Below are 25,226 nucleotides of genomic sequence, written 5' to 3'. Positions count from 1 at the left end.
TGAGAGTGAGAATTACGTGAACGCACCCCTGGAGAATAGATATCACAAAAATCAAGATTTTTTTGGGTGAAGCCTCTAGCAACTAATTTAGCTTTATAAAGATTTATTTTACCTTCATTGTCACGTTTTACTTTAAATACCCACTTGGTGTCGATTGCCTGAGAGTTCGCCGCCACTTCGTTGACCATTGCTTTTTTCCATTCCAACGCTTGATTGGAGAAAAGAGCTTCCTTTAGCGTTGAGGGTTCGTCTTCATCAAGGCCAACATAATAATAATAATCATCAGTGAGACTCCTGGAAGGTTTCGAGGTTCTCCCGGATTTAGTTTGCTGCACTTTTGGAGCTTCATCTTGAAAGCATTCTTCGAAAACGTCATCATTGATTTCGTTGTTGTCTGCATCCGAAATGTCATCGTTGTTATCGGTATTTGGGGGTTGCGTGTTATGAGTTTCGTCGTTTTCCTCATCACTTTGTTGGTCGTCATCTGAATTATCGAGTAGATGAACATTATAGTTTTCTTTTGTTTTGGGCATGGAATTACTTTTTACTAGTGGTGAGGAAAATAATACTTCTCTTTCGATTGAGAAACTGCTTTTGTTTGGATGATGAATTTTATATCCTTTTATGGTATCACTGTATCCAACGAATAGACCTTTAACACTTTTATTGTCTCATTTTAATCGACGAACTTTTGGCACATGACACCACACTTCACTATGGAAAACATCTTTTAATAAATTTAAATCGTACTTATTTTCAAACCACAGTTCATAGGGTGTTTTGTTCGGGATTGAACTAGTTCCGGTTCTGTTGAGCACAAAAACAGCTGTATTAACAGCTTCAGCCCACAGAATTTTTTCCAGTGAATTGTCTTTGAGCATGAATCTTGCTACCTCTACGACGGTTCTCATCTCTCTTTCCACCTTTCTGTTTTATTGTGGTATGTAGACAACACTGAATTGATGATCAATACCTTCCTTATCTAATAATTGTTTTATTTCTTTGTTATCAAATTCGGTTCCTTTGTCACTGCGTAGAGTTTTGATATTTATTTGTGATATTTGACGCTACTGATTCTACACTACCGAAACACATTTTAAACATTCGGTCCTGACGTGTCGCGATCACCACACACTTGTTATTGTTCATGAACTTGCATGTGTTTTTGTCAGAGGTGAACCTAATGTTCCTATCCAATGTACTTGATACAGAAAACAAATTTATTTTTAGATCGAGAACGAGAACTAAAAGAACGTTATTTAATATTACCAATGACCATTCTTTTCCATTGAAGGCACTTAATTTGATTTTACCTTTGCCGAGTGTTTTTAGTTTTGTCCTGTTCCCTAACTGCACTGTTTTATTCGCACTTGAGCGAAGACTGTTAAAGAGACTTTTATCGTTGCACGTGAATAAATTCACCCACTGTTCATGAACCACACATTATTTGACTCTTCGCTATAGTTTTTATTATATTATTATTATTTACTATAGTATTTCTTCGTACTTTTTGAAATAATTTTTTTCTTTATGAAAATTTTTAATAAATTTTGTCAGAGTTGTATTTCTTGAAAGAAAACGAATCGAATAAAGTATATATTTTACCAATATTTAGAAAATTGATCGGTATTTTAGAATTATTTTTAACAAAAAATTGAGATTTTTATAAAATTAATAATATATTTAAGTGTTTATCAGGATGAGGAAGCTAAATGATCATGAAATGAATAATTTTTTAACTCGTTAAATAAGAACTAGCTTCATATTCCTCTCTCGCGAATGCTTGCTCGGTTGAAATAGTAAATCTTATTGTATACTTATTGCAGTTCATTCATATGTATTTAATTTATTTTTTAAAATAATATTATATTAAATTTATTATTATTTTAAATTTTTAGGTTTTTAAGAAAATTTTTAATACTTTTCATAAATCTTAGAAGAATTATATTAAGTAATGATAAAAAGAGGACACACAGTTTTATCTTCACAATTAGCTTTTAAAATATGTAAAAATGTTAACACTTATTATAAATTGTACGTTTTTTATAAAATTTAGTAATATTTTGGAACATAACCTTACTTTTTTAAAACATAATTTAACTCGATATAATCTGGGAGAAAGCTAGCAAAAGGGATAGGGAAAGATTTTCGCTAAGGTTTTCCAGTCTTCACCATTATTTTCAAATATTGGCAAAACATAGCAAACCATTGCTTATGAGTAATTTTCCATGGTTTATTTTGAGGCGCATAATTAAACCCCAAATTTGTTTTTCCGAATTTTTATTTTCTCGAAAATCGTTTTATCTAAAAGGAATTGACTATAATTTTTTGAACTCGAATCGTCCGATTATATAATAAAAATACTTTCGAATTATTATTTGACAGAATTTTTTAACTTCGAAAGAACATTTTTTATAATCTTCAATTTACCGTATAATCATTTCTCAGAATTATTATTGTAGAAAATTAGTATTTTTCATAATTTTTATTTTTCCAAAAACCTGTTTATACTATTTTTGATTTTACATAATTACCATTTTTTATCATTTTTTTTTCTCCGAATTACCATTTTGTATTATTTTTTTGAACAATTATTTGTTCTAAAATGTAATTTACCAAATTTATACTTATTCTATTTTTAAAAGTAACGATTAGCTATTTTATATAATTTTTAATTTACCGAATGGTATGGTAGGGTGCAGGAGTTTCACCGCCATTGTAACACTGCATGGCTTTACCACTAAAACGACAGTTTTTTTCTCTCAGTGAAGTTAGTCGTGCGGGTGGGTTCGTGGGGGCTTGCCCCTCGCCAGGGTTCCGGGTTCCTGCAAAAAAATTTACTCAAAAGATGTAAACAATGATTTTGCCATTCTATTAACACACTATTATGCACCTAAAAGATAAAACATAATTGAACATAAAACAAGATTGAAATGTCAATGCGATGCAACTTAAAAAGCAGAAATTCATTGCACATTAATATTGACGTTTGCGAGACCATGAGGTTATGAATGGAAAATGTCAACACGACGCATATTAGTGACGCAACTCAGTGCGACGGCTACTAAAAATATTTTCAGTGACTACAGAGAAATTGGTGTTGGTAGCACTGTTAATTATACTTCAGTGGTCGAGGTGTTTTGACGAAAAGTGTTTAGAAAAAAATTTTTTCTCCCAATTTTGCAATTCTTTGAAAAATAAGTTTTTCAAAGTTAAAAAGTGAAAAAAAATTATTTTTTTGTTCCTATACTTTTGCAATACTTTGGCAAGAGTTTGCAATGTTATATGACGTTAAAATAAAGCATGGGAAATTACTCATTAGCAATGGTTTGCTATCTTCTGCTAATATTTTAAAGTAATGGTGAAAACTAAAAAACCTAGGAGAAAATCTTACCCCTTCTTTTGTTAGTTTTTTCCCAATGTGCGATTTTCACATTTTTTTTCAATAAATATATATATTTATGTATTTACATGAAAATGGGAACGAAAATTATATACAAAGCCAGTTTTAACTCCGCCAGTTCTAAGTGTCAGCACTACCCTAGCTTTTCCCATTGTGTAGGTAGAGTATGAATTAGTACTACTAATTCCATCGCGTTTTTGTTTAACAGTGCTTCGAAAAGTCCTATAAAATTCACCAGCGTTTATTCTTGTGGCAAAATTTTGTAGGTCAGTGCATCAATTTGGTTTTACGATCTTGATGCCCTATCCAAAAAAAAAATCTACAGTATTCACACGTCTTTTGAAGTGTAATATTATGAAAACAGAATATTTAATAGTCATAATTGCTTTTATTTATTCCCAAAAATTAACTTAACAATGTATTATAACGTTTGTATTACTGAAGCGAACCTATTTGGAATCTGAAAAATGCCGTGCCAAATTGTAAATGTTTGTCGAGCTCTGGAGGATGAAATTATTCATATTAGCTGCGGGACTTCCATGTAAATCTAAAACAAGTCATACCTTGCAGGTATGGCTCGCTGCACCTTGGTTATGCGGAAAGAAAAGGCTCTTCTTTGCGACCCACGCTAGATCCTATTGCTTCTTGAACACGTGTAAAATTGCATTTGTGTGTTTGTATTTACATTTCTGGGCAAGTGTACGTGAACGTTTACAAATGTGTATAAACGTGTAGGTACTCTCAAGCATGCAATAAGACGATGATAAACCACACATAAACTCTTTTCGTTTTCGTCTTGTTTTCTGGTTCGCATTCTTGATCTTTTCCTTTTCTTCTTCTTATATTTTTGTTTCTCTCTCTGTATCTTCTTGTTTTCTTTTCTCCTTATATTTTTCTCTCTCTTCTTATGCTTCATCTTCTTTTTTCTATGTACTATGTATCCTGAAATCAATTGAATATAACATAAAGATCACAGAATGTTACTTCTGACGTTACTAACTTTGTAAAAAAGCTAGAGAAATAGTAAGCGAGGCTTCATATCATTCCTAAAAGATGTTTTTGTAAAGTGAAAATTGTAAAAGAACGTGCTGCAATTAATGAGTTTTCTTTTCCTAAGATTTTAAAAATTTAATAATTAATAAATAAGATAATATATATTTTTCTATAGGCATTCTACTTAAAAGCAACCCTCCTTGTAAACAATTAACAACTCTTCGATTACATAATCTGTTCGAAATTTAGGTCCTAGATAACTCCTCCAATAATCTCTTTTTAAATCTACTTAGATTCAACTAACGTCTATTTAAGTCTATTCTACTCCTTGTTCTGTTCTTAAAACCTACTTAACCACTCCAAATAAGAAGATTTGCATTTATCTGCTTTTTTGGAGGCGTAAAGTAAAACTAGCAGCAGAACTTAAAATGAGTAAGATAGGACTAAAATTAATTTTTAAAAAATTTTTAATCAAAGAAACTAATTACTTTTTTCATATAATCCTTTCCAATATAACTATTTAAGACTAGAAATATTCTTTCTTATAGTATTTTGACAACTAGTAGAAAAGATGAAAGTTAATAATTTCAACTTTTGATAAAATTTCTTAAGTCCTACATAACGCCTCAAAAGAGAAATAATTGGAATTATGTGCCAGTTTAGAGGATCTAAATAGGCGTAGATTTAGAGGCGTTAAGTAGAAGTTAAATTTCGACTCGGATTCTCTCCTTTGGTAATAACAAATGCAATCCTTAAGTATTCATTGCTTCTACTTGAAAGATTTTAGTTTTCAAACTTTTAAATTTTTTCTATTGAAATATATTTTTATTTTAAAACTGGAGTATTAAATTTCCAATGTTATAAATTTATTTAGTCAATCTGATCTTTTTAATAATATTATTTACACTGTTCTATATTTTTTACTTTGTGAATGGTACACTTTTTTCATTATTTGTTTTACAATTCGTACAATTACAAGGATAGCTGACAAATTTTTAAAACATCTTAATTTCTAAAAATTTAAAAACTATATATATTTTTCGCATAGGTTATATTTTTTACTGAGAAAGAATTTGTTAAAAAAAGTTGTTAAAAAAATTGTTAAAACAAATTCTTGTTATTTTTTTCAAAATAAAGATATAAAGTTGCAGCTTTGTCTGAATATTACAACTTACCTTGTTGACTTCACCATACAACCAGTAGAAATTGATTGTCAGAAATTGACAATAGGATTTGTTTAAACAAATTATTGTTGTTATTTATTAATCTTCTAGACATAAACTTATGAACTTGGAGTTTTCTCTTAATTTTACAACTTTCGTAGCCGGATACAGTTATTAGTAATTAAAAATTTTCCAAGCTTAAGATAAATATTTGTTTAAACAAATTATTGTTTTCATTTATTTATTATCTAAAATAACAATTAAAAAACTAGTTATTTTTTCTAGATTTTTCATCTTTACTGACTACATTTTTACTGATATACCACTAGAGGAACTTATATAATTACTGATGGGAATCAGTAAATGTTTAAAATGGAAAAAATTTTAATATAATTTTTTAATAATAAAATATGTATAATATTATTAATTTTAATTTAAAAGATAAATTATAATTATAAATAAATTATTAATATTATTTATTTATAATTGAATACCCTGGCGGATAGGGTAAACCGAGTTGTAACCGAATTGGGTTACGATTCGGTTACGTTTCGGTTCCTTGTAAAATATTGTCGTTAATCGACGAAATATGTTGTAAATAACTATTAGGAATGGTTAATAGACATTTAGAGTGCTTATTTATGCAATAATAAGAATAAATTAAACTATAATTACTTCATACTAAGTGTTTTAAGTGTACAGTGCATACATTTGTTGAGTTACCATATATGACCACATAGCACCGAAGATTTAATAAATATTTATTAAATATTTATTTTCAATGTTCGCAGTATTTAGAATAAAGGTTAAGTAAAGCTTCTGTAAATATTTAAATGTCCGCACTTGAGCAAATGTTTAGCGCGAACCTTGAGTGAAGCTTGAAATTAAATATTCGTTAAAGGTTCAGCTCAAACCTTGATTAAAGCTTGAAAAAAATATTCGTTAAATGTTCGCCCAGATAGCTGGATTTTAGAATTATCTAATCATAAAGTATTAATTGTATTAATAATAATAATATAATTAAAATAATTATATCTTTAATTTGGATCAGTTTAGTGAATAAATTGATTTAAGAAATTTTAGTTTTCAAAAATGAAAAAAAATAATAATTTCTTAAATTTAGGGACTCATAATTGATTAAGCAATTTTTTAGAGACTTTAAATAACGAAATTAATTTTGAAAATAAATTTGGGGGACCGAGGATCGAACACGGGTTCGACGAACGCAAACGCAATACCTAACCAACCGAGCTATACGAGCAACTATGATTGGAAAAAAAAATCTTGCTCTTAAGCTACAAGTGACTTTATTGGTTTGCAGAAAACGGCACGAATTGTTTCGATGGTTAAGAGCATTTGAACCTTCGTGACGTCACAAATCATGGCGCATGACACGCAAACTTCTCAGGTATGTGAAAAGCACAATTTTGAATATTTTTTAAAAAAACCTATTGGAAAATGTTCAGAATAACATAGACTCTGTCTGTTATGTGCGGAAAATTCAAAATTTTGCGTTTAAAACGTTTTTTAAACAATGTTAAGGTATCACATCGGTAAAACCGTTTTCTATAGATTTTCTTGAAAATTTTACCATATGTTCTTATTATCATTCTTGACAAATTTGCAAAATATGAAGAATTTTCGCCGTACGAAACCAGAGATATTAGCAATCAAAGTTGCTTATTTTGCATGGGAGACGGGACTAATGTATAGGGGAGAAGTACATTTTCACAAATATCATCAGAAGTTTTCTATAAATTTTTTTCAAAAGCTAATGTTGAATTCACGAATAAATTTGCAACTAAAATATACAAAGAAATTTATACTTTACCGTGCCGTTTATTTGTAATTATAAATTAAAAATTCTATTTCATAACGTCATTTACAATATATAGCACACCCGCCATTTTGATGTTGCAACATCGCAGGATGGTAACATTAGTTAGAGAGAGACAGTAGTCCACAGTAGTCAAAGCGAGACTTATAGCGACGTTGTCAAACCTCCTACTCCTTCCAATCGCTGCTAGTGTGAGGTATACGTGTACGAGTGCATTTGTAGAAGTAGGTACAGTATGGGCTGAGAGTATAGGGAGTTGAGGGCGAAAGTATAGTGCGGGAAGTAGTAATGCGAGGTACAAACTTTTGACTCCGATTAGTGCCGATGTGATACCTTAAGGTCACAAATTATGGCGCATGACACGCAAACTTCTCAGGTATGTGAAAAGCACAATTTTGAATATTTTTTAAAAAAACCTTTTGGAAAATATTTAGAATAACACAGACTCTGTCTGTTATGTGCGAAAAATTCAAAATTTTGCGTATAAAACGTTTTTTAAACAATGTTTAAGTTGGTTGTCACAAGTAAGGAAAAATACACGAATTGCTTATATGTAGGCATTGTTTAAAAAACGTTTTAAACGCAAAATTTTGAATTTTTCGCACATAACAGACAGAGTCTATGTTATTCTGAACATTTTCCAAAAGGTTTTTTTTAAAAAATATTCAAAATTGTGCTTTTCACATACCTGAGAAGTTTGCGTGTCATGCGCCATGATTTGTGACGTCACGAAGGTTCAAATGCTCTTAAGATAATTTTTGTTTGGTTATATACTGTCAAAACAAAAAATACAGTTTTAAATTATCTCTCCGTTTTCCGCAAACCAATAAAATCACTTGTAGCTTAAGAGCAAGATTTTTTTTTTCAATCATAGTTCCTCGTATAGCTCGGTTGGTTAGGTATTTCGTTCGCGTTCGTCGAACCCATGTTCAATCCTCGGTCCCCCAAATTTATTTTCAAAATTAATTTCGTTATTTAAAGTCTCTAAAAAATTGCTTAATCAATTATGAGTCCCTAAATTTAAGAAATTATTTTTTTTTTTCATTTTTGAAAACTAAAATTTCTTAAATCAATTTATTCACTAAACTGATCCAAATTAAAGATATAATTATTTTAATTATATTATTATTATTAATACTTTATGATTAGATAATTCTAAAATCCAGCTATCTGGGCGAACATTTAACGAATATTTTTTTCAAGCTTTAATCAAGGTTTGAGCTGAACCTTTAACGAATATTTAATTTAAAGCTTCACTCAAGTTTCAAGCCGAACCTTTAACGAATATTTAATTTCAAGCTTCACTCAAGGTTCGCGCTAAACATTTGCTCAAGTGCGGACATTTAAATATTTACAGAAGCTTTACTTAACCTTTATTCTAAATACTGCGAACACTGAAAATAAATATTTAATAAATATTTATTAAATCTTCGGTGCTATGTGGGTGTACATTACCATCAGCGGCAGCTGTGATGCGCGCGTTAAACACTAGATGGCGTTGAAGATTACTTTGTGAATGAATTTCTAAAATTAAACCCTTGAGTGTCAAATGTGTAAGTGAATATAAGTTTTAAAAAAATAGATCGATTTATTAAAACAACTTTTTTCATTTGTACAAATAAAAAAAAAAAATTTTATTATGAAGAAAAATTTTTTTAATGAAAAAATTTTTTTTTCTGTCAAAATTGATCTTTCTCCTTTCATTAAGAAAAGAAATTTTTTTATTCAGAAAAAATTTTTTTTTTCAAAATTAATATTTCTTATTTTATTGAGGAAAAAAGTTTCATTTGTGTCACAATTATTTTCATTTTATTGTGAAAAAAAAATTATTATTAAGAAAAAAATTATTTTAGGGAAAAATAGATTTCTTTGTGTCACAATTAATTTTTCTCATGTCATTGAGAAAAAAAAAATTTTTATTGAGAAATTTTTTTTTTATATTTGTAGAAATGAAAAAAGTTGTTTTAATTAATCGATCTATTTTTTTAAAACTTAAATTCACTTACACATTTGACACTTTAAAGTTTAATTTTAGAAATTCATTCACAAAGTAATTTTCAACGCCATCTACTGTTTAAAGCGCGTATCACAGCTCCCGCTGATGGTAATATACATATATGGTAACTCGATCAACAACTGTATGCATTGTACACTTAAAACAATTATTATTGAGTAATTATATCTTAATTTATTGTTATTATTGTATAAATAAGACCTCTAAATGTCTATTAACCATTCCTAATAGTTATTTACAACATATTTCGTCGATTAACGACAATTTTCACAAGTAACCGAAACGTAACCGAATCATAACCCAATTCGGTTACATCTCGGTTTACCCAATCCGCCAGGGATATAATCAATTATAATTTATTTTATTCTTTATTTTAATTATCAAAAAAAATTATGACTATAAATATTAATTTAATTATGTTATATTTATTATTTATAATTACCCAGGTGCGAATTGTCGGTCGGGCCATGGTTGGGCCAACCTTGTGAATGGTCGTACCAACTTTGGCAACCAAAGGTAGGCCGAACTAGCGAATTGATAACGGCCGCCAACCAATGGCTGACAAAGTTGGACCGACTATCGGTACCAAAGTCGGGCCACCTATGGGCGCCAAAGTTGTGCCGACTATGGTGACGAAGGTCGGCTTGACATTGGCAGCCTTTGTCGGCCCACCTTTGGTAAATATGGTCGGGCCAACTATGGGTGCCAATGTTTGGCCGACCTTCGGAGAAAAGTTTAAAAAATGATTATTTATTTCTACAATTAATATACATAGGGTATTATCTTAAATTCATAATTTATGTGTTGTTTACATCTTAACATTAAACGCAATCTTATACATACATATTTAAAATAACTAACGTTTACTGGGATCGAACTTGCAACCTAACGCACCGAAGATTAATACGCTAACCACTACGCTACGCTCGCATGGGAACTTAAAAACAAAAATGATTTTATAAGGTGCAATTAAAAAAACAAGTTGTAAATTCAGATGTTCATTACATGAACATTTTGCTTCCTCTTTACGATCAGCAAAAAAATTTGCTTCCTCGTGGAGAAAGCAAAATTTTATTGCCAAAATGTCAATTTTTGATTTTTTAACTTTCATTACACAGAAAATTAAAAGGCATTAAAATAAGCTGCAACGCTTCTTATTTTAATCCAATTTTGCTTATTTTAATCCATTTTGGTATTAAAATAAGCAAAATTGGATGAAAATAAGAAGCGTTGCAGCTTATTTTAATGCCTTTTAATTTTCTGTGTAATTCTTTAAATTTACCTTAAATGTATACTTTATATATATCGATCGATTCGTCTTGACGTAAGGAAAACGATTTTATTATATATAACCTTAAATTTTTCTATTTAAAAATTTTTTCGATTAAAAAAAAATTTTTGGAAAAAAGACGATAAAATTTTTTTTTTGGGATATTTTTCAAAATCCTTTGGTCAGATTTGAGATATTAATATGATAAATGAGCCTACCAAATTTTATCTAAATCCATTAAAACCTGTTAAAGTTATCTTCTAAACAAAAAAGGGATCCACACACACACACACACATACACACACATACATACATCCGGACAATTGATCAGGATCTCATATAACATGTTTCTATAAAGAAAAAAATTTGTTTCCGCCACTTTGAAAAGTTTTATAAATGAAAGGACTACAAAGCTACAAAGCTAAAGGACTATTGGGTATTCGGCCCGTTTTTGGCCAGAGTCGGACCGACCTTTTAAAATTAAGGTTTTTGAACTTTGGCTGCCATAATTCTGCCGACCATCGGCCCGTCTTTGGCCAAAGTCGGCCCGACCTTTTAGAATTAGGTTTTTTGAACTTTGGCAATCACAGTCGGTCCAACTTTGGGTGAAAGTAGGAACCGAAGTCGGGCCAACTTTGGCTGCCGAGGTTTCGGCAGCCATAGATGGACCGACCAAGGCCCGACGTACCAACTATGGCATCAAGAAGTTAACATTCGCTTTCACGTAGCGTGCGTAGCGTACTTGGTAAAGCGTTAGGCTCATAGTCCGTAGGTCGCAGGTTCGATTCCCCCTATGCGTTAGATTTATTTATTTCTTAGGTTTGCGTTTAATCATTAATTCTATGTATGAATTAGTTGAAAAATGAATATATCCGTTAATAGTATGCAGAAATTACATATTTTTTCATTTATTTATTTATTGTATATATATATATATTACAGTTAATTAATTACAACTTTAATTAATAAATTCAATTTGAATAAGAATTTAATTTAGAAATGAAAGAATTAGTAAATTATTATGTTATTTATTCATAATTTAAGCTTATTTATTATGAATTAACTATTATTATTAATATTGTTGATCAAAAAACATTGAGGCGTAAGTTACTAAAACATCAATCATTTTACTATTGATTGCATTAGTGATTAATTATTTAATGTTTCAATCAGTAACTTTTCACTGATTACCAGTGGAAGACTTTTCTTTATTTAAATCAGTGGAATTTGATTGACAATCAGTGAAATATAACTAATTCAAATTTAGAGTGTACCATCACCAAATCAAATTAACTTCAAGTTTATAAGTTTATGTTTAAAAGATTAATAAATAACAATAATAATTTGTTTAAACAAATGTTATTGTTAATTTTTGACAATCAAAAACCAAAAAAATATCGATAAAATCATTTGAAACACGTTTAAACATGTATTTCACCTTTTTTTGCATTCATGGGTTTTTTTGCTGCCTTGTAAAAAATAGTTAATTTAATTTTTTTTAAAAATAATTATTAGAACTTTATAATTTGAACACTCCTATGAAGAGAAATATTGTTGTCTGATTAAAAAATATTAAGTTTTCACGAAATTATTGCAAGTTTACGAAAAAGCAGCTTTCCCCCACTTTTGTTACGTAACATTTTAAATGCCATATAATGTTATAAAAAAAAATTTGTTCCTTTAAATAAATTAAGAAGCGAGAAAAAATTTTTTTTCTAAACCCGTTTTTTACTGCTTGAAAAGTGTAATACTACCTTAATGTAATTGAAAAATATTTTAAGCGCAAATTCAAGCATCAAACACTGAACAAACAGTTCAGAAGAAAAACAAAACAGTAAACAATATAAAATTCGTTTATACTTGCGTGCAATAAATATTAACACCACACACATAGCAAATTTTAAATTTTTTTCACCTCGTTTTATTTTGGATGTCTATTGCGACCAACTAGAATTTTATTTCGTAAACACAAAACTAAGGGTATGACCATATCGTTTCTGTTATAAATAAGGTTAAGTTCACTTGTCTGTCACTTGTTCATGATCATAGTCTCAGAGTGCAGTCGCTCGTGCGTTCTTGTTTTTTAAAGGAGAGAGACTGCACCCTGAGATAAGAAAATAAACTACCAATCCGTGTATCACTTGTACAAAGAAATAACAGGGAATACCCGCCAAAATTTATGCTAGTGAAAATAGTTTCATTATTACTTCATGTGATTATTTTTTTCTTTCAATAAATAATTTTTTTATTTGTTACCTAACACTATACTTCGACCCCCCTCCCCCATCGTAACAAGACCATAACAGTGTCTGGTAACCCCCCCCCCTTGAGCGTTACGTAATATATGGACGGCCCCTAAGGAAAAATACACGAATTGGCTTATATGTAGGCCATTTTTGGAAAGACCAGGATAAATTAATTTTATTATAAATAATAATTAAAATTGTTTATTACTAATTAAACAATAAATTTCAAAGTTGTGAAAAATACTTGTTTAAAAATTTAATTATTCTTTAATTTTTTAAATAAATAATTATTCAATACTTCTTATGTTTTTTTCAAAAAACCCCTGAAAAAACAGTTTTTTCCAAATTTTGAAATTTACCAATTTAAAAATTGTGAAACGTAATATTTAAAAATTGAATTAGTTTTCAATTTTTTAAATCAATAATAAAATTATTCTTTTTTATTAAAAAAACACATATAAATTGCATTTTTCAAAAAGCACTTTAAAAAAAGCAGTTTTTGGAGAATTTTTCAAATTACTCATCTCAATGTTGTAAAAAAGGTTGAAAATTCAATCATTTTTTAATTTTTTAAATAAAAAACAATAATTATTTAGTTGAAACATTGAAAAATAAATTAGTTTTTTGGCCTTTATTTTTTACAAAATTGAGATGAATAATTTAGAAAGCTGTCAAAAAAATGCTTTCTTATATGTGCTTTTTGAAAAAAGTAAATAAACAACAACAATTTATTGTTTAATTAGTAATAAACAATTTTAATTTTTATTTATAATAAAATTAATTTAAATATTTGATAAATTACATAAGAATTTTCCAATTTTTATCCTGGTCTTTCCAAAAATGGCCTACATATATGCAATTGGTGTATTTTTCCTTACTTGTGACAACCAACTTAAACATTGTTTAAAAAACGTTTTAAACGCAAAATTTTGAATTTTCCGCATATAACAGACAGAGTCTATGTTATTCTGAACATTTTCCAAAAGGTTTTTTTAAAAAATATTCAAAATTATGCTTTTCACATACCTGAGAAGTTTGCGTGTCATGCGCCATCATTTGTGACGTCACGAAGTTTCAAATGCTCTTAATAGTCTATTCCATGCATAATTTTAAGAAAATTATCTACTATTTTTTCGAAAAAAAAATTTTCCATTTACGTTGAACAAATTCTGTAAATATTAGAAAAATTGACATTTTTTTGGTTAACATAATATATTTTTTCCCAAACAGTATTTGGAAAAATTCAACATTTTTCCGAAAATTTTTTATCAACTGGGAAAGCGGCTTAAACGAAAGCTTAAAATTTTTAAACGTCATGTGAGAAGACTATGTTAACTCAACTTTGTTATAAGGCAAATAGTGTATGCTACATCTTTTAGTTTTCGGTTCCGCACGACTCTTTTTCGACATCGATTTCTTTTGCAATACTTAAAATTCAGTTGGTCAGAATTCACAACAACCCACTCTACCTTGAAGCAGATTCCACACTCGGACCAAACGGACGCCCGACACGTAACGATGTGCCCCCTTGGCCCCTACTACCTAATTCCTTCCACTATACCTAACGTAGGAGAATTTGGACTGTCGTGGTACACGTCGAGTTTGTGTTGGTTTAAGTATGGAACCTGCTTGATATCACGCATTTATCACACGTCTACGGTCCACTCTTACCTACAATAAATTAAGTAAACGTACACACCAAATCATCGCTTTCTACAACGTTTAAATAAAATCTCATTAATTAGGAAAAAAGGACATACATTGACGATAATTTTAAAAGAAGCACTATCGTTCCATCTTTTTCCTTATGATTTACACAAGTAGACTTAAAAGTATATGTATAAATTTCACCGAAAGCGTTATTCCCAGTTTTGCCAAATTTTAAACAAGATATGTTTATCTTCCAAGATAAGCAATCTAGGAGACATATGCCTATATATTTAACCAGCTACTTTGACACCCTGGATTACTATGCGGTTCTTTCCAATTGACATTCTTCAAACAAGATATCTGTTCTAAGTTACTTAAAAACTGTTTTCCGAACATTCCGGCGTCCTTCTAATAAGGAGTGCGCAGCATAATTAGGAATTTGACCTTCGGGCTTAGGTGTCGACTCTCTTCCTAAGAAAAATGTCTTCCTCACTAGAATGCCTCCCAGTCCATTGGTTAATGAACTTGAGATAAAATCACAAGAATTCTCAATATTAAAATAATTCAAATAACCCACACATTTTTTCTTATGAATATAAGACATTTTAAAACATTCTATATCTATAATACTATTAAATTAAATATAAAAATCATTAGTTTATTAGTTACAAATCACGAAAATGTCAGCTATTGTCATTTTGCATGTCGAGGTATTTAATATTATACAAAGAAAAGAGCGTCAGTAGAAAGCAAAGGTCAGCAGGCGATCTTTTGGCTTAGCGCTTTTTACCTTCGACCTTATTCCCATAAATAATTATGTAGTCAGTGAGGGATTATATGTATTTGAAGCAAAATTTCTGTAGTGATCCAATTTTAAAAAAAAATTCTTAGATTGGACTGCAATTTGGATAACATTCAGTACCACGGGCAAGTACTTCACCCATAAATTATTATTAATTTTTATCACAAACTGTTGAAGAGGGAGAGGATTAAAATTTTGGTCAAATATCAACAGAGAATTTTTTTTAAATTTATAAATATTGTATAAAAGGATGAAAAAAATTTTTACCTATATGATTTCGAAAGGATTTTTCCTGCTCTTTCAAAGGTGATAAATTTTTTTCATAAAATTCAAAATTTATCCCTTTTTTAAAAAAACGAAGGATGTTTTTTACTTTTTTTTAATAAATTACCATTTTTATTTCTTTTTTTTACCCCTTAGAATGAAGCTTAAAAAATATATGCTTCTAATCCCTTCACTGGAGAAAAAATTGATACTGTGGTCTCAAAATATATTTTGAGAATTTTTGGGGTCTCTGAATTAGGAAAAAAAAATTTTTCGTGATTTTTACTTGTTTTTCAATTGTTTATTAGTTAAAAATAATAAATAATAATTTAATTATTGATTAACCAAACATCATTTATGCCTGTAGTGTGCAAATAATGATATAAAAGAATTTATTTTACAATTGAAATAGAAAATTTAATTTATTTTGTGTTAAGATGATCACGACACAACGTATGTGTCGCTGACAGTTTGGGCCACTAATTTCTCACGACACAGCGTACACTGAAAAAAAAATTTATTTGGATCAAATAAAAAGTATTTGATCCAAATATATCATTTACTTGTCTATTATCCAATAAATATGTATTTGAACCAAATACACATTTACTAAACCTAAGTATTTTATTTTATCGTATCAAATAAATAGTTATTTAAATCAAATACAAAATATTCAAATCAAATTAATGGAATATTCAAAGCTAATAAATAATTATTTGAATCAATTATGAAAATTATTCCATTCAAATAAATATTTACTAGAAATGAGTATTTTATTTTATCGTATCAAATAAATAGTTATTTGAATCAAATACAAAATATTCAAATCAAATAAATGGAATATTCAAAGCCAATAAATAATTATTTATATCAATTATGAAAATTATTTCATTCAATACTGCATGTTTTTTTATTCAAATAAATAAGTATTTATTTGCATTAATAAAATATTTTTCTTAAAACAACTAAAAATTTTCTTGAATCAAATATTCGATTATTTGTCATAAGTAATTGTTTTAATTGAAACTAAAACCTCTTTAATTGCGGCAATTATTATTTTATTCGATCCAAATACATAATTTATTTGCATAAAATGTAAGAATTTTTTGATTCAAATAAATCAAAATTTGAATTGAATAAATAACATATTTCTTTACTAACTCTTCCATTTCCAAATTAAATTCTTACTCAAATAAATAAATTAAAAAATATGTAATTTCTACATACTATGATCGGATATTTTCATTTTTCAACTAATTCATACATAGAATTAATGATTAAACGCAAATCTGAGAAATAAATAAATCTAACGCATGGGGGGAATCGAACCTACGGCCTACGGATTATGAGTCTAACGCTTTACCAACTACGCTACGCACGATACGTGAAAACGAATGTTAACTTCTTGATGTCATTTAAACTTGCAAAAGACCTAACTCAGAAAAGTGCTTAACATATTTAGTTAAAATTAAGATATTAAATTATATTTTCCAATTAAATGCGATTAATAAAATATAATTAATTATAAACTTCATGATTATTATCATGAATCATCCCAGGTGACTTTTCAAAAAAAGTGTAAATATATTTTTATTAAAAACGCGTTTTTCGTTGTTCTGAATCATTGTAAACATTAATTTTTTGTTGATGAAAAAATATTAGACTTTTGGACTTAGAATATTAAATAATATATATTATAAATGAAAAGTATCAAATAACTCATTATTCTCATTACACTTAAATATTTAATTGGTCAAAATATTTTATTTTCCTTTAATAAAATAGTGTATTAACATTAAATAACGCATTATTTATATTAAATGATTTAATTAATTAGAATTAATAAATTTATTGTATCAAATACTTTTTATTTGTATCAAAAAAATGAAATATTTGAGTGAAATAAATAAATTAATAGTTGCAAGTAACTCATTATTTTCGTTTCAAATAAACATTTAATTGATTAAAATATTTTTTTATATGTCTTGATAAAATAGTGTATTACTATTAAATAATTTAGTTTACTTGAATCAGTTAAATAAAGTTATTGTATCAAATACTTTTTATTTATTTCAATAAAACAAAATATTTGAGTGAAATAAATAAATTAATTGTTTCAAGTAAATCATTATTATCGTTTCAAATAAATATTTAATCGACTGAAATATGTTTTTATTTGTCTTGATGAAATAGTGTATTAGGATTAAATAATGAATTATTTGTATTAAATAATTCAGTTTATTTGAATCAATTACATAAATTTATTGTGTTAAATACTTTTTATTTGTATCAAATAAACGAAATATTTGAGTTAAATAAATGAATGAATAGTCTCAAGTAACTCATTATTTGTATTAAATAAATTCATTTATTTAATTCAATTAATTATTTAATTAAACCAAATACGATTTATTTGGTTCAAATAAATGCGATTCAAATAATTCAAGTTATTTGAATCAAATAAAATTTTTTTTCAGTGTATGTGTCGCTGACTGTGAAGGGGTTAATAAACAAATAAGACAAAATGTCGTTTTTTTGTTTTTGGGATATTAATTAATTAATTAATTAATTAATTAATTTATTAATTAATTAATGTTTATGAAAAATGAAATGTTTTACAAACAAAGTTACCGTAATTCTGAACTAACCAATTGAAAGTTAACGTAATTCCACATCCAACGAGCCCTATATGAATTATTTTGGATAAGTAGATTGTTAATAAACAATTAGTTAGCATTGCAATTGTTTATTAACAAACTACTCGCAATCTACTTATCCAAAATACTTCATATAGGGCTCGTTGGATGCGGAATTACGTTAACTTTCATTTCGTAAGTTAGAATTACGGTAACTTTATTTGTCCTTTATTAGAAAAAAGTAAAAAATATTTTTTATTTTCAAAAAAGGAGTAAATTTTGAATTTAAAAAAAAAATTGCACCATTCGAAAGAGGAGAAAAAAACCTTTCGAAGATCTTCTTATAAGAAATTTTTGAAAACAAATTTGAAAGAACTGGTAATTGAACTTGAGCTTGACAATCACTAACCAAAGACTCTAACCGACAAGCTAAACAACCAACTATCAGAGAAAAAAAGTCTATCCCTTAACCTGATTTTATGAGTTGAAAGTTTAAGGGCAAGACTTTTTTTTCTCTGATAATTGGTTGTTTAACTTGTCGGTTGGGGTCTTTGGTTAGTGTTTGTCGAGCTCAAGTTCAATTACCAGTTCTTTCAAATTTGTTTCCAAAAATTTCTTATAAGAAGATTTTCAAATCAAAAAAACAAATAACTCAAAATAAATTTGTTTATAATTGAAAAAATATATTTTTGAAAAGTCACAGCAAGCTTGCTGCAATCTTGCAGCCAGTTTGATTTAATCCTTGTGCAATATTTCGTAGTAAGATTTCAACAATTTTTTATGTCAAGGTTACAGAAACCATTTTTATAACTCACACAGCATATAATATTTCTTAAATATTTTTGGAATATTTCATTAAAAGATTTGCAATATTTCAATGAAAAGTTCTTGAAATATTGTTGAAAACGGGAAAATGTCCGCCTTTGAGGAAATATTGATACTATAGTTGAGGAAATATTTCATTGAAATATTTTGGAAATTTTCAATTTAAATGATGCGTACTGGTCAATCTCAGTTTCTCCTAAGGTAGTGAACATTAGGGCGTTTCACCGAAAACTTTTTTTTTTTATTTTCTAAAACCTTAATCCGAATTTAGACTCCTCTTGACCCAAAAATATGTCAGATTTTTTAAAAAATTTTTGTAGGTCATTTAGAGGTCACTATTTTGATTTGTTTGCAAAACTTGTGCTTTTTATATAAAAAATTTTTATTTTTTAATTTTTCGTGTTGAATATTTCCAAAACTATGCACATTACTACTAGAGGTTACCAAATAAGTAAAAAAATTGTTCCAAGTTAAAAAAAAAAGTTTGAAGCTTATTTTTATGACCTTACATGAAAAAACTTGGTCTCCTTTACGTTTAAAGTTACTTTATTTTAATTTAAAGGCTCTTAAAGTATGTAATTCTTTTTTAGAATGTTTAAATAGACAATAGATCTTAATTTGGTAAAAGAAAATTTTGTTAGATATGTTATATTTGTTTAAAATATAAAGAATTTGAAGAAAAAATTGTTTTCCACAATAAAAAATCGAAATCATTTAATTATTTTTAGTAAAAATACACAGTACGTATATAAAGAAAGTATAATCGAAAAAATAACTTTGACTAAAAATATAAAAGATTTAAATTTAAATATAATTTAAATATATTATAATATATTATACTGTTATATATTTTTATTTAAAGTTATTCTGTCGATTATACTTGCTTTAAATGTTTACAGTTTATTTGTATTAAAAATAATTGAATAATCTTGATTTATTATATTGAAACACAATTTTTTCTGTAAATTTTTTAAAATTTTAAACATATATACAATATATGAGACGCGCTACAATGAAAGGGACCTTAACTCTAAACAAATTTTAAGTTAAATTAAGTGATTGTTTTCCTTTGACTAAACATTAATTTTAATTATGTTAAATCAAAATAAGTTTTTATTATATATTTATGATATAATAAAGATTTAAATATTAGTAGTATAAATTACGTTACACTGTAAAGGGTTACACCACTTTGAAATTTAAAAAAAATCAAACAAATATTTTTTTGCTTAAAGTACGACTTAAAGGTATAGAAATGATATGCTATATGGACCCAGCGTAGTTGATTAGAAGTATTTTGCTACATCGTGGATGAAGCTTTGTAGTCCTTTCATTTATAAAATTCTTAAAAATGGTAAAAACAAATTTTCTTCTATATAGAAACATGTTATATGAGATCCTGCTCAATTGTCCGGATGTATGTATGTATGTGTGTGTGGTTCTTTTTTGTGAACACGATATCTTTTACAGGTTTTAATGGATTTGGATAAAATTTGGTAGGCTTATCTCTCAAAAATAATAAGAGGATTTTTAAAAATACCCCAAAAAAAAAATTTAATCGTCTTTCTTCTTAAAATTTTTTTTTAATTTGAAAAAATTTTTGAATATAAACATTTATGGTGGTATATAATAAAATCGTCATCCTTACGTCAAGGCTAATCGATTGGTATATATAAAGTATAGATTTGATTTAAATTTTAAGAATTAATGAAAATTAAAAAATCAAAAATTTATATTTTAGCCAAAAAAATTTGTGTTAATTTAAATTCAAGTTAATACGTAAAATAATTGTATTTCTTGCATTGAAACGAATCAATTCTCATATATAGAATATATGCTACACCCAAAATTAATTAAAATTTTCTTAATTTCTCAAAAAATTTAAGAAATTTTAAACAGTTTTCAACTCGAAATGTTTTAAATCAATCAATTGAATAGGAGAAATTTATTGCTTCCTCCACGAAGAAGCAAATTTTTTGCTTGTTTAATTTAATCATTGTTAATCATGACCTAACTGTTAAGGGGGGGATAGTTAATTCGGTGTAAAAAAGGCACTTTTTTAATAATTTTTTTCGGTGATATAAAGTGTGTTACTTTATTAACTTAATTTCCACATATTAATACAATATTTGAAGTATATTTTCCTAAATTCTCATTGAAAAATATTGCAAATTAAACGAGTGGCAGTAGATCTCTTCACGCGCCTCGTAAAAAATGGATTTGCGGTGTTTAACGTAATTCGCAACAGAATCATCTAAATCAAAAAAAAAAATTTGTTAAAGGAGATGTTTTTCGAGGTAACTAAGAGAGGTTTTTTTTTATACTATTTTTCGCAGCACTTGAAACCCAAAAACTCAATTTTCCCTGAAAAAATCGATCTATTGTTTACTGTATAATTAATAATTATTTAAAAAAAGCTCTCGTAGTTACCTGGGGAATTTAGTCAAGAAAAACTGTGCCAAATTTCAAAACGATTGGTTCAGTAGATTTTGAGATATCGTGAACACGGAGTTCAAAAATATCATTTCGAGAAAAACGCAATTTAAAATTTTGCCAATTTTTGAAATCTGACTTCAGATTCGTAATCAGCGATAATGTGTTATACATACACACGAGATACACATTAACGACATCAGAAAACATTCAGAAATGTCCGCAAAAGGTTAAACACAAACTAAGTTCAAAATATACGAAAACACAGCCCGCAGAGCAACTGACACTTGAATGCTCATAACTTCGTCAATTTCGCTGATTTAAAAAAATAAAAAAAATGCAAAAAAAATTAAATACCATACCCATAAGAAAACTTTAAACGCGTTTTTCTCAAAAGAATATTTTAAAAATCGGTGGGCACTGTAGCTGTCACAAATTTTAAACGGTCCTCTTATTTTTTTTATTTTGTTTGTGATATAATTATCTAGCGAAATACATACGGATTTTTTGAAATATTAATATTTAAATTTTCCAGACAACTTTAAGTAATGTTACGTACTTCGCTAGATTTTGAGCTGCAGAAACAAATGCTTTTTTTATCTAGCTTAAATCTGGGGTGCGATTTTGTAATTTCACTTTGGCTTTCAATTTGATATTGACTTTAACATTGACTTTGATTTAGACTACTATATTACGTGGATATTACGAGAAACGAAAATTAGGACATTCCTGAGATGTTCTTGAGGTATCAAAAGAACATACGATTGTTTAAGATTTGGAATGTCTCATCGACGCCTACAGAGTTAACGTCTTAGATACCAAGTCACTAATTTTCTTTTAATGTAAGTTTTTTTAATGCAAAAAATGCTATTTTGTGTTTCTTTATACAATTTCACAATTGTTATAAGCACATCAAATTCAGACAAAAAACATATGAAAACGTTGCATCGCAACAATTTTGATGTTTTTTGTATCAATTTGATATTTTAGAAAAACTGTTTTATAAGCTAGAAAGCAATCAGTGATTATTAAAATTTCTTGAATGTGAGTATTTTTCATGTGGTTTACAGTGAACATAAAATAACATTATCAGACGCGAAATAGTGTTCGTTTGTTGTTTGCTTTCTTCTAATAATTTTAAGTAAATGATCTATTTGAAAATAATTAACAAATAAATACACTTATTTTTCTTATGATTTATTTTTTAATGATCCCAATCAAAAATTTACTAATAGCGCAGTACACGGAAAGAAATTTAGTAGCAATATTTGATAAATCTGATAGGAAATTTTAGTATTTTCTTTTTCAAACGCGGAACATTTGGGTTTGATAACGAAAATCGGTATATTTTTACCAATAGTCTTTTTAGTAAATATATTCCAGAAATTGAAATTATTATTTCGTAAATTGATAAATTTATACGAAAAACCAGAAGTAAGTTAAATCGACGCGCACTTCGTTATTTACTAAATTTATATGAAAATTTGGAAAGATTATTTCGAAATTTGTTAAAACTATACTAAAAATTCGAAGTGGTTCAGTCGTGACAGATGACGACAGAAACACCAATAGGTTCTACGCTAAAGTTTTATCTCTTTCTCATCTCGAGGATAGACGAGGATATGAACTTTTAAATGCACACACACACACACACATACACCGCATTGTTTTACATCGATTGGCTTATTTTTATTCCTAACCTATACTAACGATAATACGTATAACATTCGCAGAATAACGCTTCATATACAAATTTACGCTCATGTGAAAAACTGATGTGACCATTCTTATATATACTAACCAGACATATTTTTCACCGCTTATGAGAAAGGTGAAATTATATCAAAACATGTTTAAAAATATAAATAAAAATCATTATTTATTGGGAAATAATTAAATATTTTATTATTTTTTGAAGAACAATTTTTTTACTGATTTGTTGTAAAATCTTCGAAATTAATTATATAAAAGAAATTCAGGTCTGTATCAAGATAATGGTAAAAAGGGGCTTGTCTAAAGAGCTTCGTCGGTCTTCGTTACCACTCGGTGAGGATCGGGCAATTCCGAACGTTCAACTTCGGCAAATTTCGTCGAATCTCGTTAACTTTGATATTTCTTTTTCAATTTTCATATCAAATATATCAAAATCTGAAATAATTATATCATTTTATACAATTCTAATTACGAAATTTGAAATATTTGGTTAGAAAAATTGATAAAGAGCTTATTAAAATTTGACATTTTTGTGTTTCAATAAAAAGATTTCAGATTTCGTAAATATTATATCAAATTTTCTTTCCAACTATATTAAATATTCTTATTTTAATCTCAATCATTCTTAAAAATAGTATCGAAAATCGTTATCATGCCAAAATGTTCCGCAATTGTAACCAAATATACTAAAAAGTAACACCATAATATCAAATATTGCTACAAACTTTCTTTCCGTGTACTGGCACCCAGTATTGGCGCCAGAGTTGGCACCAGTACTGCTAACCACTACTGGTTCAGTACTGGCTGAATACTGGTAGTTTTGTAATTTATTGTATACGAAAAGAAAGCTTTAACTGTAACAGAGATAAGTTTCACTGCAATAGTGAAATCTCTGCTCCAGGCAATATACTTTTTTTTAGGAAAAAGTGTGTTAAATTTTTAGTAACCCAACACAAATTAAATATTAATTAAATTAGTCAACTAACTAATTAATATTTTATTATATATAAAATCGAAAACACCAAGAGTTTTTATTTTTTATTAAGTATAATATAAAGGGTCAGTTGGGGTAAATGGGGACAAAATCGCTATTTTTCACAAATTACGTAAGTTTCTTCCTTTAAAAGGTAATATTTGCGAGTTTATTTTTTTAAGTTGTTATTTACGTTCCCAGGATTAATTTGTAGTAGATATATCATGGTTGCCACAGAGCCTGGAAAACCTGTAAAACCTGGAATTGGTATGGAAATTGAATGGAGGTATGGAAATCCTTGAAATAGCATGGAATTTGAAAAAATTTCTGGAATTTTTTTTCCATTTTCAAATTTTCAGAAAAAAAGGTATAAAATGGTGTAAATTCATATAGACCCGTCTTTAGGGCGTAAGCGACGTACTACCTTTAACTGATACAAAGGTCTGTTTAGAATGAACATGTGAAGGTGATTCCATTAGCCTGAAATTTCGTGAACGTGCCCCTAATGAGAGTGAAGAGTGCAGAGATATACGTCTGTGCTCCTCACTCTCATTAGGTGTACGTTTAAGTGAGTATGACTAATTGACCAGATAGCTAACGCGTACACAGGCATTTATATTATCAATATTGCCATTCTGATTTCGGATTTACTTTAACTTTGTTTCTATCTTGGTCTCTTTGATCTCCACGTGGTCTGCAAATAACCTATAAATCGAATACTATTAATCGAAATTGAATTTATTATTTAAAGAATATATCAAGGAATACTGAACAATTGATATAATAAATAAATATTGCACTTTTATTATACAAAACGTATTTTGATAATATAGCATCAATATTTGGAAATATTTTTAGAAAAAAAAGGTTGTCTGCAAAAGACTGTGACATTATTGATAGCGAATTTAAATTGTTGATAAAAAACTCAGCCGTACTTGATGCGTTTAAAAGTTACAATAGAAAAGCGGAAAGACTTGATCACTTTTGGAAAAGTATTTGGTCAT

At 27.9% G+C, this 25,226-nt stretch overlaps 2 protein-coding genes across 3 annotated transcripts in view; one reads left to right on the top strand and one right to left on the bottom strand.

Annotated features, from left to right (window-relative positions):
- LOC127291624 (protein jagged-1-like) overlaps window positions 1-25,226 on the top strand; it is a 436,579-nt gene that overhangs the window by 94,808 nt on the left and 316,545 nt on the right. The gene's annotated exons all lie outside the window — the stretch shown is intronic.
- The window catches only part of LOC127291625 (uncharacterized), a 45,147-nt gene that overhangs the window by 11,821 nt on the left and 8,100 nt on the right, over window positions 1-25,226 (bottom strand). Inside the window, exon 5 of one of the 2 annotated variants that reach the window (XM_051320827.1) lies at window positions 3,783-4,345. The exons of the other annotated variant lie outside the window; for it this stretch is intronic. Coding sequence (XP_051176784.1) covers window positions 4,337-4,345 — 9 coding nt within the window. The 3' untranslated portion in view covers window positions 3,783-4,336. Of the gene's footprint in view, window positions 1-3,782; window positions 4,346-25,226 lie in introns of those variants that run through there. 2 annotated transcript variants of the gene reach the window in all.

The sequence above is a fragment of the Leptopilina boulardi genome, unplaced genomic scaffold (genome assembly GCF_019393585.1).
Source record: "Leptopilina boulardi isolate dan_hultmark-lab unplaced genomic scaffold, ZJU_Lbou_2.1 LbouV2_149, whole genome shotgun sequence".
Classification (NCBI taxonomy): Eukaryota; Metazoa; Arthropoda; class Insecta; order Hymenoptera; family Figitidae; genus Leptopilina; species Leptopilina boulardi.
The sequence above is the reverse complement of the archived record's forward strand: the minus strand, read 5'-3'. Positions and strand labels throughout refer to the sequence as shown.